The sequence below is a fragment of the Coffea eugenioides genome, chromosome 2 (assembly GCF_003713205.1).
Source record: "Coffea eugenioides isolate CCC68of chromosome 2, Ceug_1.0, whole genome shotgun sequence".
Lineage (NCBI taxonomy): Eukaryota > Viridiplantae > Streptophyta > Magnoliopsida > Gentianales > Rubiaceae > Coffea > Coffea eugenioides.
Genome location: NC_040036.1, coordinates 41,402,649 through 41,416,927, shown reverse-complemented (window position 1 = coordinate 41,416,927; position 14,279 = coordinate 41,402,649). Strand labels below are relative to the sequence as shown.

The 14,279-nt window shown below is 34.9% G+C and overlaps 2 protein-coding genes across 2 annotated transcripts; both read right to left on the bottom strand.

Moving 5' to 3' along the window:
* Positions 1-1,902: 1,902 nt before the first annotated feature.
* LOC113759737 (viridiflorene synthase-like) lies at positions 1,903-6,566 on the bottom strand. Its single transcript, XM_027302307.1, has 7 exons — positions 6,447-6,566; positions 5,982-6,252; positions 5,512-5,884; positions 4,243-4,461; positions 4,006-4,144; positions 3,196-3,441; positions 1,903-2,196 (listed from the first exon to the last, which is right to left on the bottom strand). The coding sequence occupies exons 1-7, from the start codon at positions 6,564-6,566 to the stop codon at positions 1,903-1,905; spliced, it is 1,662 nt and encodes a 553-aa protein (XP_027158108.1).
* A 1,859-nt stretch (positions 6,567-8,425) lies between these two features.
* On the bottom strand, positions 8,426-11,538 carry LOC113759736 (cytochrome P450 87A3-like). The gene is made up of 9 exons (XM_027302306.1): positions 11,333-11,538; positions 10,631-10,955; positions 10,372-10,521; positions 9,948-10,196; positions 9,660-9,749; positions 9,491-9,569; positions 9,139-9,245; positions 8,886-9,013; positions 8,426-8,711 (listed from the first exon to the last, which is right to left on the bottom strand). Exons 1-9 carry the CDS (start codon positions 11,527-11,529, stop codon positions 8,621-8,623), a joined length of 1,416 nt encoding a protein of 471 aa, XP_027158107.1. The 5' UTR covers positions 11,530-11,538; the 3' UTR covers positions 8,426-8,620.
* Positions 11,539-14,279: the final 2,741 nt, after the last annotated feature.

Below are 14,279 nucleotides of genomic sequence, written 5' to 3'. Positions count from 1 at the left end.
CATACACCTGGAGTGCTTACCTTGGTGACTAATCGAGCTTTAAATGCGGAAGTCAAAGTGGAAGTGGACCAGAGACAACGCATCAATATCTTCTACACTAGGTGTTGTGTTAGGGATAAGGTGTGCAGTTTAATTGTTGATGGTAGGAGTTGTATGAACTTTGTCGGTACAATCTTGGTGGGTAAGCTTGCACTACCAACAATTGATCATTGGAGCCCATATACCATACATTGGTTTACCACCTATGTAGGCATAAAAATTACAGAACAAGTTCAAGTGGCTTTCCGTATTAGGAAGTACGAGAATGAGTTATTGTATGATGTAGTTTCTATGCAAGCAAGCCATATGCTACTTGGAAGACCTTGGCAGTTTGATAAGAGAGTTTATTATAACAGACTTTCCAATAGCTATTCTTCCAAACATAAGGGTAGGAAGATTGCACTTACCCCACTTACTCCGTAACAAGTGCATGACGACCAGTTGTATTTGAAGTGGCAATATGAAGAGGAGTTGGTAAGGATAAAATAGGAGAGTGAAGCCAAGCTAAAGAAGAAAGAAATGAGTGGGCAAAAAAATTTAATCGTTTGTTGATTGGGCTGCCATTGGAGGGTTCAATATGTCTTACTAACCTATTAACTTATCCTCTGTTTCATTTTTTTATGGGTACTTTATAGGGATTTTGAGCAAGGTGATCACAACTATTTTGAGCGAGTAAAGGTCAAAGATTTGAGGAAAAATCTTCTTGAAGAGATGGGGAATGATATGGATGCGAAGTGAGTAAAATTAGTTGAAGAGTTTGTCCAAGGAGGGGAGCAGAAGACTTTGCACTATAAGCCACAGGCATGTCCCGTGACTGAACACAAAGAAATTGTGTCAAGAGGACTTGTGTGTAAGACAAGACGTGGGCACACCAGAGTAGCCATTTGCTAGTCCGCCGATTCCGTGGATTTGTTTGTGATTTTTAGGGCTTTTCCTATTTTATCCATTTTAGTTAATTATTCTTTGATTTTAAATACATTGTTTATTTAGTTTTTTTTAGTCAATAAGAAAGGCCAATGTGTGTTAAAACTTTGAGATTAATGGGCTAATTATTGAGTCAATTTTGTTTAGTTATGAGGGTCCGGTCCATAAGGTTTAGTCTAGATTTTCTTTTAAATAATATTGTATGGAACATAGTTATTTAGTTGAATGATTTTATGACATTGAACCTTTGCGGTTTTCTACAAGTTAGAGTGGATACTCGTCTTTCAAATCTTGATTCACTTTGAGTGTGTTCTTGAGTGAATTGAGTGCTATATCAATTTGGTATTCACACAACTTGTGGCCGACCTACCCAAATTCCATCCAAATTTTATCCAAACATGTCTTCTTATGAACTGGAGTTTTCGAATGGGATTGCGGATTTCTCTCATCCTAGGAAAATTCGTATCACTAATGGACTCCCAATCTATCCAAATACAGATAAGGCACTAACAAATTTTAAAGAGGTTTGGTTTATTTTTATCAATCGTTTATTAGTTATAGTAGATTACTGATTTAGTGGGTGTCTAATTTCTAGCAGGTGATTTATGAATAACTAATCAAATGTCTATTAGGCAAAACATTAGTTCTTTGGCATTATATGCTGTGTAGATGTTAGTTTGACACAGTTGTTAGAACTCAACCATTTTACTTTGGAAGGAAATCAATGAGTTGAAGATTTTGAAATATGGGCAAAGAAAAGGAAAGAAAAGAAAAAGGGAATTTTGTATTGTAGACATGACTTAACTTTTGGCATTCTGACAGTCATCATTCAATCAAAAAATGAAGCTAAAATAGATAACCGATCACATAACATGCAATTTAGACATCATATTTGATTGATAGGTTCCCTACAAATAGCGCTAATTCAAATATTCATACTCAAAAAATAATTGGATCCCTAAGCAAATCTATAATATGAGGCTCCAGAACATTCTGTGGATTAGTGAAACCATCCACTCCCTGCTTGTAGAAAACATTCACAATTCTTGCTAGGTTAAGAAATCGCTCGAGAATTTCCGTTGGGATAGTTGTACTGAGCTTAAGAAATTCCTCATTGATGTCTTTCCAAGCGTCCTCTGCAATATCCGCAAACTTCTTCTTTGCTTCTAGCTCAGACACATTGTAATGCTTCATATAGCACTCGATTCCAGTGCCTCTGTATTGTTTCTCACGCTTGAAATGCAAAGAGAGCAGTTTTGAGAAGTTAATCTACAGTACTATATACATAACCAAATTGGGGGGAATTTTTTTTTTCTTTTATACATACGTGAGAGTGCTTAAATTTCAAATTTCTCACTTACACTCTCTCTTCCTGAACCATCCAACTCATCCCTCCTCCAAATTAGGGGAAGTTGGTATTCACCAGTTCAACATTTTTTTAAGGGTAAATTACTTATTACCCCCCATGTTACACAATGCCAGATGACCTCTTTAAGGTTTTAAAATAACGACATAACCCCTTATAGTTTTATGTAAATTGGAAAGTAGATGGAATGCACCATTAATTAAGACGTTTATACCAAATGAGCTTTAAAAGCACATATAATAAAATCTTAATATCCATATAACCTTCTTATGGTTTGTATAAATATCTACTTTACTTTGTGATTTTTGCATTTATCTATGTAATCTCTCTATACTTTTATACAAGGTGGTTAAACTATCAATTGATTTAGTATTTAAATAAGGGCACCATTAGTGTTTTAACTAACAACATTCTATAATTTATTTTCCATCAAATTTCTACTTACATAAAATCATGAGGGTGAAGTGGATATTTTGAAATGTTAGAGGAGTCATTTGCAATAGATGAAACGACAAGGGGGTTATATGTAATTTATCCTTTTTTAACCATCTTTTTTATTCTTATAATGACGGTAACATAGTTCTCACCTTATTCAAAAAAAAAAAAAAAAACATTCTTATGAGAAAGTGAGGTTCTGTGTGATTATTGTATTTTCACATGTTCGGTGTATATTTATATTACCTTTTTACTCATGGTTGAATTCAATTTATACACACTGAGTTTTGTAAGAAGTATAATAGCACACATAAAGTAAATCAACCAGACACAACTATACCAAATCACAACTGCACTTTTCCTCCAGAAGATTTTGTAAGTTAATTTAACATTAATTGACTAACAACTTCAGAGGGAGAGCATAGTCATACCTCGTAAGACCCGATGTCATTGGTCAATCGGCATATTTTTGCTAAAGAAACAAGAATTTTAGGATAGTTTGATAGCCAATCATACACGTCCTCGGTGGCACATTCCATTGCAAGTAATGCTGTTGGTATTAGTAGATAGCATAAGCTCGTGACCAATCCATTGCCCAAGTAATCAGGAAATGCTGGCAATTCTCTTGGGATAAACCACAGTGCCTCAATGTAGCTACTCCTTGCATATTGTTTCCACTAGTTGAAACCAATGTTCCAAGAATGTATTAGGTTTATATAAACGACTTGCTGCACGATTTAGCTAAATTATTATACAGGCGAAACTTATTAAAGGATGCATGATATGTGACAAAAGTTACTTTTCAATACTATATATACGCACTCATATATAGGATAAATTTGTATGCACTATCATTGTATGCATGGGTGGATATAAATACATGCTACGTAATTTAATTTTAATTCTGAAATTCACTCTCTGTATAAATTGCATATATTCATACCTATTAGTTAGCGTAAAGAATCTCTACATTAACAGTGCGTAAAACTTAATTCATATAAAATTTCTGGCGTTCTTGAGACAACTGATACTGAAGTGCTATTTTGTTTATAGAAGTTAAGCACTTGAACGCCCTATATACCGATTGAAGATAATCGCACGTTTATATAGTAGTTCGATTAATGGCCAAGATTTGATGAGGTATAAAATTATCATGACTTTCGAACACAGCAGAGCTCAAAGGAAAAACTAAGTCAAAACAGAAACATATAAATGTATGCCGAACAAATGTGGTACCGTACTTCATCTTTATACTTGTCGGATGCATAAGACCTTTGTTGTGCAGTTAACTCATTATCAACACCATCACTGACATTTAAAAGGGCCAAGTAAGATGTTCTCATGCAGATTGATAATCGATCAATTTCTTTAGCATCCCACCTGAAACCAGAAGAAAATTTCTGCAAAACTTATGCCGTATGTGTTAAAGTTTGGCAGAGGATTCAAAGTTCATGGCTTAGTTTAATCAATAGGCATACCTTTCAATTGCATCGGTGAAGGTTATTAGCTCATCGAGAGTGCCATAGGAATCATACGTGTCATCGATCGCTGTAAGCAGGGCAGTAGTCTTTGCTGAGATGATTCGGCCGAGAGAATGTTGAGGCTCAAAAAACATTCCTAAACCGTAAAGGTAGCTTTCAACAAGTCGTGCTCTTGAATAAGGAAGTTTTGATACAATTTCTGACTCATTTCCCCACCTGTCACGTGAATCAAGAATGCATATATAAAAATACCTTACTAAATGTTCATGAATCTCCATGTTCCCTCTAAAAAAGAATATGGTGATGCAATTATTTTCTTTTTTGGACTACTGTTGAAAAAAAATTATTTTGCAATAGGCGATCAATACCTCTGTATTATAATGACATATAAGTCTGTCATGTTTTGTCTTAGTTATTAGGTGTAGCATGAAAGGTATGATTGGGTGCTAGGCAATTTCTTAACTGATCATGCACATGTGCCCAAGTTGGGCTGCACATTTCAAGTTTCACAAAAACAATGAAAAAAAAAAAGATTTCTCAAGATTTGAGTATGACATGTCGGTGTAAGTTCATTTGGATCATAAATTGTGGCATTTGCCAAGAAACTAGATCTTGAACAAATGCAATGCTTGATGGGAGAACATAACAAGGATTCTCTGATGGGATTGAAAGATGAGCCAAATAATTTGATATTCGAACCTAGGTGTGGTTCGATAAGTGCTCGATCGAGCTTGGTTCTCTAATTAATTAATTCAAATTTTGAACATATTTTGTGTTTAATAAACTCTCAAACTTGATTCAAGTTTGGCTCGATTAGCATAAAATTAGATTATACAAGTAAAAAATTCAAACTACTCGAGATCAATTGTAGATCGATTCAATGAGAACTCACTTGAGTTTAGCTCAATAGATAAACAAGCAAAACATGGACAAAATTTCCAGTCAGTTCAAATAATTTAAAAATTTATATATTAGGGCTTTTGATTTGATTAGACTTGTCTACATCCCTATATCTCTCATCCATACTGCAATTAGCATAAATACATATTTGCATCCTTGAGTTATGCAACTAATTAAGAAAGCACTTTTGTTGGTCTAGTTGTCAGGAGAGGCTTTTAGACTTCTCCTTATTGTAGATTCAAGGATCGAATTCTGAGATTGACAATTGGGTGTGAAAGGGTTAAAAAAAATACTTTGACTGGAAAAACTAATTAAGAAAACTCTCTGTTCGTGCTCTAGCCTCAAGTCCTAGAGAAAAGTACATACCTTATGATCTCTGAAAGTTCTTGTTTGTACAACATTTGTAACAAGTTATAGTCCAATTTGGCGAACTTGAGAAGTAATTGATTCCTACATTCATCTTCCTCATAGACAGAGATATAATGGCGAGCCTCTATTCTTGGGATGCACTTGTGGAGCGCCTGCTTAAGGGTATAGTTGACTTGTTTTGCAAGGCTATGACTTGTATATGAGGCCACATGTTTTAGATTAGCTTCTGCAAAAGCAAGAGCTTCTTCTAAAATGATATCTTTATGTGTCCTCACTTGAGCAGCTTCATACAGGCTCAACAAACCTTTCATGTCAGTACTTAGTGATTCCTTGAATTTCCCATCAGTTTCCACAAATTGGTAAAAAATACCTACTCACAAATTATATGGTAAGAATCAAATTTCAAAAAGCTTAAAAAATTAAAGTTAACTTGTCATGCATTAAAAAAAAAAAAAAAAGGAACTTACTCTCAGAAATATTAAAACCATGTTGTCTGAACAGTCGAAAATGAAGTGCAACAGAGAGTAAATCATCTGGATACTCTTTAGTATTGGCATATACTTTGAATGTCTTCTCTACTAGGTTTGCAATCTCTGCTCCATAATGGTATGAGATACCAAGTCGTTGTACGATGTCTATCAAACTCAATTTCTCTGTTATTGTGTTTTCTGTTGCCAATAGCATGTTCCTTACTTCTTCCTTTAACATTTTAATTTCTTTGGCATACATATCATATACCTGATAACATCATGGACGTCCACCATCAAGAACTTAAAACCCAAAAACAGGAAAAAAAATTTTAAAAGTATCAACACAATATGGAAAAACCTGCGTACTTTGCATGTGGATTGGGACCGTTACGCCAATTCAACTCTTCCCCACCCCACCCCCCCCTCCCAACCGCCAACAAAAAAAAAACAAAGGAAACTAACCTGTTGATCCTGAGAGAAGAAATCAAAATGATCACTCCAAATGTCGTCTGGGAAATCTGGTAAGGGGCGAAGAATTTCACTCTGGTTTTGTAAGGGAACAGCAGCTTCGGTGGAGACCATTGTGTTTGGTTAACCAGTGGAAGACTCAACACAAAATCTAAATGTGGTTCAGGAGCTAATCAAATCCAAGGCGAGTATTTATAGAGCAAAACAAGGCACATGCTTTGACTGGCATACCAATTGGGATTTTGAAGGCATTGAAGAAAGCAGCTAGATCATTGACTAAAAGAATGTGGGAATTGTGAAGAAGAAGTCGGCCAGATTGTCGCAATATCTTACATATATATAAAGACTTAAGATTTCTTCTCTCACGTTCATCACGTGGCTGCTTTTGGGGAGGGAGCCTACTGTAGCATCTGTCTTTTACCAACAATACCCTCCAAAATTTAAATGGGCTGAACAGTCAACTACTGTCAAGGGACAAGGGGCACAAACGGTTGCAGGTGCAACCATTTGTACCAATTGTGTACATTTTACACTGCGCGTAACATCGGTAGCACACGGTGTAATTTTCTTTATACATAGCGTAATTTTAGAACACTTTTTTGTGGGACTCATACATAATATGAAAATCGAGTTACCACATGTGAGATAAGTCGCACAAATTTTTGGGCCAAAATCACAGCCGTGAACATACGTCACGTCTAATACCAAACTTTCAGCTCAAGACTTGTGCCAGACTAGTCATTCTAATACCAATTGAGTGGTACAAATCGCTGTACCATTTTGAAGACGCTTCGCGAGTTGTGGGGCTCATAATAGAATTTTCCCAAAAGTTCAATGCATGTGTCTTTTCATAGGTCCATGGGCTATTATTAGGGAAACTACAACGACTATTGTTGTAGTACGTAACAGTGCCAGTCAATGTATTACCGAAACTATTGGCAGGCGATCAAAACGTGGATTGAACAAATATCACGGCCCCACAACTCTTTATGTGCTAGTACAACACTTGTTTTTCACGATACGAGAGGCTACTAGGGGTGGCAATTTTCGACACGACCTGAAAACACGACACGAACCTAACACGAAATTAATGGGTTTGGGTTGAGGTTTTGGGAATTCGGGTCAGAATCGGGTTGGACCCGAGGAACCCGAAAAGAAAACAGGTCGATTTCGGGTCAACCCGTGGTGACCTGATATGACCCGATATGACCCGTTTACGAATTAAAAATAATTTAATAAATATAAAAATAATTTTATCTAACTAACCTAAGTTATTCTTTTTTTCAAAGGCATTAATTACTTAATCATAAATGAATTTATTTAATTTGTGTGAAGTTGAAATTATTATATTTGGACAAATAATATATTATATTATTTTTTACTTTTATACTGTTTTAATTTATTTTATATTTTGTTTGGGATAAAACACTTTTACGGTGTTTAATTTATTTTAGATTTGGTTTGGAATTACTTATTTAAATTTTTATTACTTGATTATGTAATTAGTTTTGTGAGAAATTGATTTTATTAGAAATTACAGTGATAAATTAATAAATTAAAATTAAGTTTCGGGTCATTTCGGGTCGACCCGCCAACCCGTCAACCTGAAATTTTCGGGTTCGGGTCAGCATACCTGACCCGTCACGGGTTGACGGGTCGGGTTCGGGTCAACAGATTTTCTGGCGGGTTCGAACCCGACCCGCCCCTGATTTTGATTTGGACCCGAATTGCCACCCCTAGAGGCTACAACATCAATTTTAAAATTATATCCACTGTTAGTGTGACAAACTTTACAGAAGGGAAGGAGTAATACATACTGCATATATATATATATATATCTATTTTTTTTTTCTTGGCTTGATTTATCCTTATAAATAAAATCATCGTAATAATTTATTGAAGAAAAATAATTAGTCCAAGCTCAAACTGTAACTATTATAAAATCTTCAATAATTAGAGAAGAGGAACGCAACTAAAAAAGAAAAAGGACAACGCTCTCCCCAGTTTCAAGAAAGACACAACTTAAAATGTTGCTTATTAGGCACTTATAACGTAGTACAACCCAAAGTCGTAAGCAAACTAAATAACTTTGCAACAAACAATAAATTACTACATCACAAATACACTTCTGAAAGGTAAATTCACTGGAGAATTGCCCAGCTGAAAGTCTATTCGTTCTCTGAAATCTCGATATGCAATCCACTGGGGAAAAGAAGACCAGGTTTCCGGATTGTCTCTCCTCCGTGGATAACTGTCCAGCTGAAAATTCAAATTATACAAGCTTTTTGATCAGTTATCATTTTCTTCTTGCAATCATGCATATTAAAAAACCGATGAAGTTATGTTGACATCAATTTATAATATATTACAATTAGCTTCTATATATATTTAAGCGAAGATATTAATTGGGATTTGTGATTTAGAAATCCTTACGTGTATTTTGTGACCAAATAATGCAGAAAAATTGCCATCTGCAACTTTGCAAAGTCAGCACCAACACAAAGCCTCGTACCGCCACCAAATGCCATGAAACTTTTCGATCCCGCATGTAATTCTTGGCCCTTTTGATTGAAATCAAAGCAGGAAAAACCCTAATTATTTTCACTTGATTTTGTATAACTTTAGTTCTGTAAGTTTATCTTTCTTTTTTGTGTAAATTACTCGAATCCGTCGATGATTAAATTACCTCCCATCGCCATGGGTTAAATTCAAGGGGGTCGTTGTATCGATGAGGATCCAAATGAACAGATGATGGACAAACCATTAGCGTCCAACCAGCAGGAAACGTATACCCTGTAAATCATTCGTACTTATTAGTCAGAACTGTAATTTATAATGGAGGAAAGAAGAACAAAGGAAACAAATTATTTATTTTCTACATTTTTATTCCCATGCAAAACTGCACAACCCAAGTAGTTACCAAAGAGAGTTCTTTCTCTTTTTCTTTTTTTCCCAGGAGAAAGGCATCGCGGATCCAAAATAAAGAAAGTGCGATAAACGATTTTCAAGAAGATGCCAAATGATAGATTGAAGTATACCTTTTATTTCAACTTCCTTGACCACTTTGCGAAAAATCCCAGGGGCAATATTTGCAAGCCTAACTGTTTCATTTATAACCTACGGCAGACAACAAAACTTAAGATCTAAATGGTGTAGTTCCCTGTACGATTGAAATGCTAGATACATTGAAAAGTTTGATTAACGTACCATGTGCGTGAAAATCATGGACTTGTACTCTTTCCATGAAACACCAGAATCTTCAGTTTCTCGCATTTTAAGAATATTTTCATGCTCTCTCTACAAAAAATGATCATCTATTTAAGTATGGGGTAATCTTATATACTTTGTTAGTGTAAACATCCAATGATGATAGTTTATACACTGTTAGTGTATATATAATATTAATCCTTTAAGTATTGAAGTTGGACAAGAATTGGACAATTAAAGGGTAAATACAGATAACAATTGGAGAAATTGTTTTGTAAAGTTATGGACCTTTAGTTCAGCTAAAACTGCTGGATGGTCATTTAGAAACCTCATGGCCAAAGTCATTGCAGTTGAAGTTGTCTCATGGGAAGCAAATAGAAGCAAAAATACCAAGTCCATCGCAATTTCTTCATTCAAAAAAGTGTCTTCTTTCTCTACTTCCTTAAGTAAATGGTCCACAAAGACTTTCGTAGCGTCATTGCATGAGCGCCTCATCTCAAAGGTGTTCTTGATGACCTTCATTGCTTTCTTACGTCCCTGGAAAGTGAAAATCACATAGTTCACTCAATCTGATACAGCATATATGAAAGCATTTACATTTTACTTAGTTATATATTTATAATGAATATCTTTTTTTTTTTTGGTATAATGAACATCGATCTTTCAATATAAAAAGAATTCCAAATGATGAACAACAACAACAATTGATTACTTGTAAGCAAGCATGGAATGCTGTTCCAGGGATGTTGAGAGGAAATGAGATAAAGCCATCCATGAATGCCTTATAACTGTCTCGCAATTTTTTCTGAGCCTTGCTTTCTTCATAGTCAAGTATCTTCTTGGCAGCAAGCTTAAATACCAACTGTGAAAAATGAGATTGTTAATTACTACCTTTCATGCAATGCTCTGTACGTATTGTCTGAATTCATCCTGATTAATATAATCAAATAGTAGAATGCTAATTAATTTACCTCCGCAGTTCCATCTTTAGCATCTATTTTTCCAAGTTTACTCCAAGAACTTAGACATTTTTGAGTGTTGCCATCCATTTCATATATTAGCTTCTCTCTTAAGGCTTCGGGGCTAACAAGCTTCAAGATTAAGTTCTTGAGGTACTTGTGGAACTCTCCATGATGGACAACTAAACTTTGTTTCCCAATTATCCGGAAGACACTCTCAGTATACGAGCACTGGAAAGCATTACCTTCTTGCTGGAAGACACGGTAGTTGACTTCAGGATCAGTTGATACAATGACTGGCTGCCCAACTAAACTCGTGCGAAAAATTGGCCCGTACCTGAAAATTCCCAAAGAAGAAAAAAGAAAAGACAAGACAAAGCACAAATAACATGTAAAAGAATATTAGAGGAGTTGACGAAAAGGGTAACATAATATATCTTACTGCTGATGATGTTATGTTACAAATGACATGATAATATGTTACAAAGACAAATATCATCTCTTAATTTATATACTACTGCTGTAATATTGTTAAAATATATATGTTATAGCTAGTTAAGAAGTGGTTAGATAACCACTGAGATACTAAAGTTGGCACAATAGTCAGGAGAGGGTTATTAGAGTTTTTTTCGTTGTCCGGTTCAAAGTTTAAATTTTGTGCCTGGTAGCTGCGAATGAGAAGAGATAGAAGATTAGAGAAAGGATTTTATATACCTAGACACTCTTTTTTGCAAGAATTGTGGAACATCATCTTTTGCATAAGGGGTGAAGTACTGAATTGTTTCTCCTATAATTGGTAGTCCCATCGAACCTGGTGGTAATGCCCCGTTACACTTGGGGTTTCTCCACCTATATACCCAGTGGCTAAAAAGCAGAATAATAAGAGCAATAATAGCACAAGCAAACAACATGGTCCGTGGTTAGTGCACTGGAAACGTAGGGTAAAAAAGAGTAGCTAAACTTGTTATTGTTTGACGTTGGAGCTGCTTAAATAGATGGAGAGCTCAAGCTTTGAACGTCGATAGACATATTTACCTGATGGACCCAAATCAATAAGAAACAGAAACACCCGAAAATTCGTAGGAAACTGATAAATAGGCAAAAGAAAATTGGATTTGGCTACCGTGAAAAGACTTTTTCAGCTTTGAACTATTGTGGAACTAATGTGAAAAATAACAAAATTAAGCACTATAAGACTACTGGTCAATAGACATATTACCTGATGACCAAATTTCACCGGAAATTGATAAAGAGGCAAAGGAAATATTAGCTACGGTGGAAAGCCAGTGTGAGAAGACCAATAGTGCTTGGTCAGGACAGATAGAGAGAGGCACCAAAAAATCTATCTTGAACGGGTCAAAGCTGGCTGCTAATGCAAACCACGTGCCACGTAGAAACTTGATCACCATAAAAATGGCCCGCTAGTTGGGAATGCTGGGAACGGTCCAGCAAAGATACGACCCCAGCCAAAAAAATATACGAAAGGGAAGAGGGGCAGGAACTGTTGTTTCAGAAATGGTTGCAGGAAGCAATCGTTACCGACAGTTTACCGTCAAAATTTAGCTAAAAAAAATTATACGGTTCAAATCTTATTCTATATCTTATTTTTAATATGTGTGGGACTCATAAAATTTTGTTCTAAAATTACACGTTATGAAAAGTAAGTTATACTATGTACAAACAGAGTTACGTCGTGTATAAAATGCACATAACCTTCAGGAAGGATTGCTCCTGCAACCGTTCCTGCCCCTGGTCCATATGAAAGAATGTGGCGGCAAAGAGGCGTAAACAAAAGGAGCGGGAAGGGGGAAATTGTTATATGGATTAGTGTCTTGAAACGGGGAAAAAGAGATAATGACTCAATCATTGAAGCAAATTAAACCAAGTTCCATAAGTTTAGTAATTGCCCAATTATAATGCCGCTGGTATTTAGTTTATGTTCAAATTTGTGACCAAAGTTAATTTGGTAGATTCTTTATCTATTGTAGGTTTCCAGTTAGTAATTGTAGGCTAATTTCTCAGAATATATAAAAAAAAAGCCTGTCAAATGTATGTCTAACAAATTCATTGCACAAAACTATACCTGTTGTGCCCAACCAGCACGGCAGAATTGCAAGCTACCGTGGTGACTGTGCACGGCAGCCTACGGCCAATTTTTTTTATTTTTTTAAATATAGCTTGCTATCGTGCACAGTCAGCACGGGAGCAGGCATTTTTTTGACCCACTTTTTGTACATATTCCCTGGTTTCATATGAATTTTTAATTTATGGTCCCTGATGCGTGAGTCTCGTGAAGAAATTAGACCCGTTTGATAAATAGAGTGACAAAGTATTATTTTAGCCAAACTATATTAAATTGTTTGTCATTAACAAAAAAAATTAAAAGATAGATTGAACTTTAATCTACCTAGTGATCATGCCAAGAAATTATTTGAGAATTACAAGTTTTGTTCACTACGATGTGTGACGATAAAATTGAAAATCAATTACAAGCTTGTGTTTCACATCATTTATAGAATAACTGAGTCGTCTTGTGCCGACAATAATGTTTATCATGTGATTTACACTTTGGTGAAGCTGAATTTGACTCGCAAGCCTTAGTGCAATTGTTACACTTTGGCGTCTTACTGTTGCCACTTATTTTTTTACAATCCAAGGCAAGGCAAGGCAAGGCAATCCACTTGTGTTTATGTTAAACAAATTGCTCTCTTGAAAGTTGAAAGAGGAACACCCAAAGAAAAATTTGTTTCCTTGCCCGGAAGCAGAGACCAGGGAGTTCGGCACCTAAGCCTTGCCCAATGCCCAGGAGACCAATATTTTAAAAATCGGACCGTTAATTGAACCGGTGAAGTGAAAGGGTCGAGGTTCAACCGGTCGGACCGGTTCAACCTTGGTTCAATGAATTTTTAAAAATATAATTTATATAAATATATATATGCACAAAATAAGACATGTAATGGACTAATTTAATACTTTACATGATGAAAAGTTTACTATTTTTGAATAACTTGGATTTTTTAAAATAAATTATTTATTTTTGAATTATAAGTTAAAACAAATAAATTTCATCTCAATTTCAATTATATCTACCAAAAAATCTTAAATCCAACCCAAAAATATCACAATATTTTGAAATTATACAAAATTCACGTCTATGAGAATTTAGATATTGTGAACTTAAATTTTAATTTACGTTCTGGGATTTAGAGATTGTAATTTAAAAAAGAAAGTTTGGAGTTCGAAAGAAGTCAAGAGAATCGAAAATAGAAATGCAAATTTGATAAGAAACAAAAAATGAGATAAAAGTAAGTGGTTGTGGCATTAAATAATTTGGGTTAAAAAAAATAATTCTTTTTTAACTTTTTTAATTTAATGGACAAAAATAAAATTAAAAGATGTAAGAAAACATCAATAAATTAAAAATAAAGATGTTTGATTAAAAAGGGAGTGACAAAAGAAAAGAGGATAGAGAGAAAGAGAGAGAGAGAGAGAGTTGAAGATTAAAAAGAAAGAGTCATGAGAGGATGAGATTTTATAAGAAAAATGGAACAAAGAAATATGAGTGTTTGTTTTATATAAATAAGTTATAAAAAAAATTAATAAGATGTGATAGTGCAACGGTTATAATATTGGTCTTCTATTACATAGGTCATGAGTTCGA

Bases quoted from the DNA above. Each gene is read 5' to 3' on its own strand.
- LOC113759736 (XM_027302306.1), bottom strand. From the start codon at position 11,529: ATGTTGTTTGCTTGTGCTATTATTGCTCTTATTATTCTGCTTTTTAGC. The intron at 10,956-11,332 runs GTATATAAAATC...GGGAATTTTCAG, and splicing joins TTGCAAAAAAGAGTGTCTAG to GTACGGGCCAATTTTTCGCA. The intron at 9,750-9,947 runs GTCCATAACTTT...CATTTTTTGTAG, and splicing joins CAGTTTTAGCTGAACTAAAG to AGAGAGCATGAAAATATTCT.
- LOC113759737 (XM_027302307.1), bottom strand. From the start codon at position 6,566: ATGGTCTCCACCGAAGCTGCTGTTCCCTTACAAAACCAGAGTGAAATT. The intron at 4,462-5,511 runs GTATGTACTTTT...TTCACGTGACAG, and splicing joins GAACTTTCAGAGATCATAAG to GTGGGGAAATGAGTCAGAAA. The intron at 4,145-4,242 runs GTATGCCTATTG...TTCTGGTTTCAG, and splicing joins TTCACCGATGCAATTGAAAG to GTGGGATGCTAAAGAAATTG.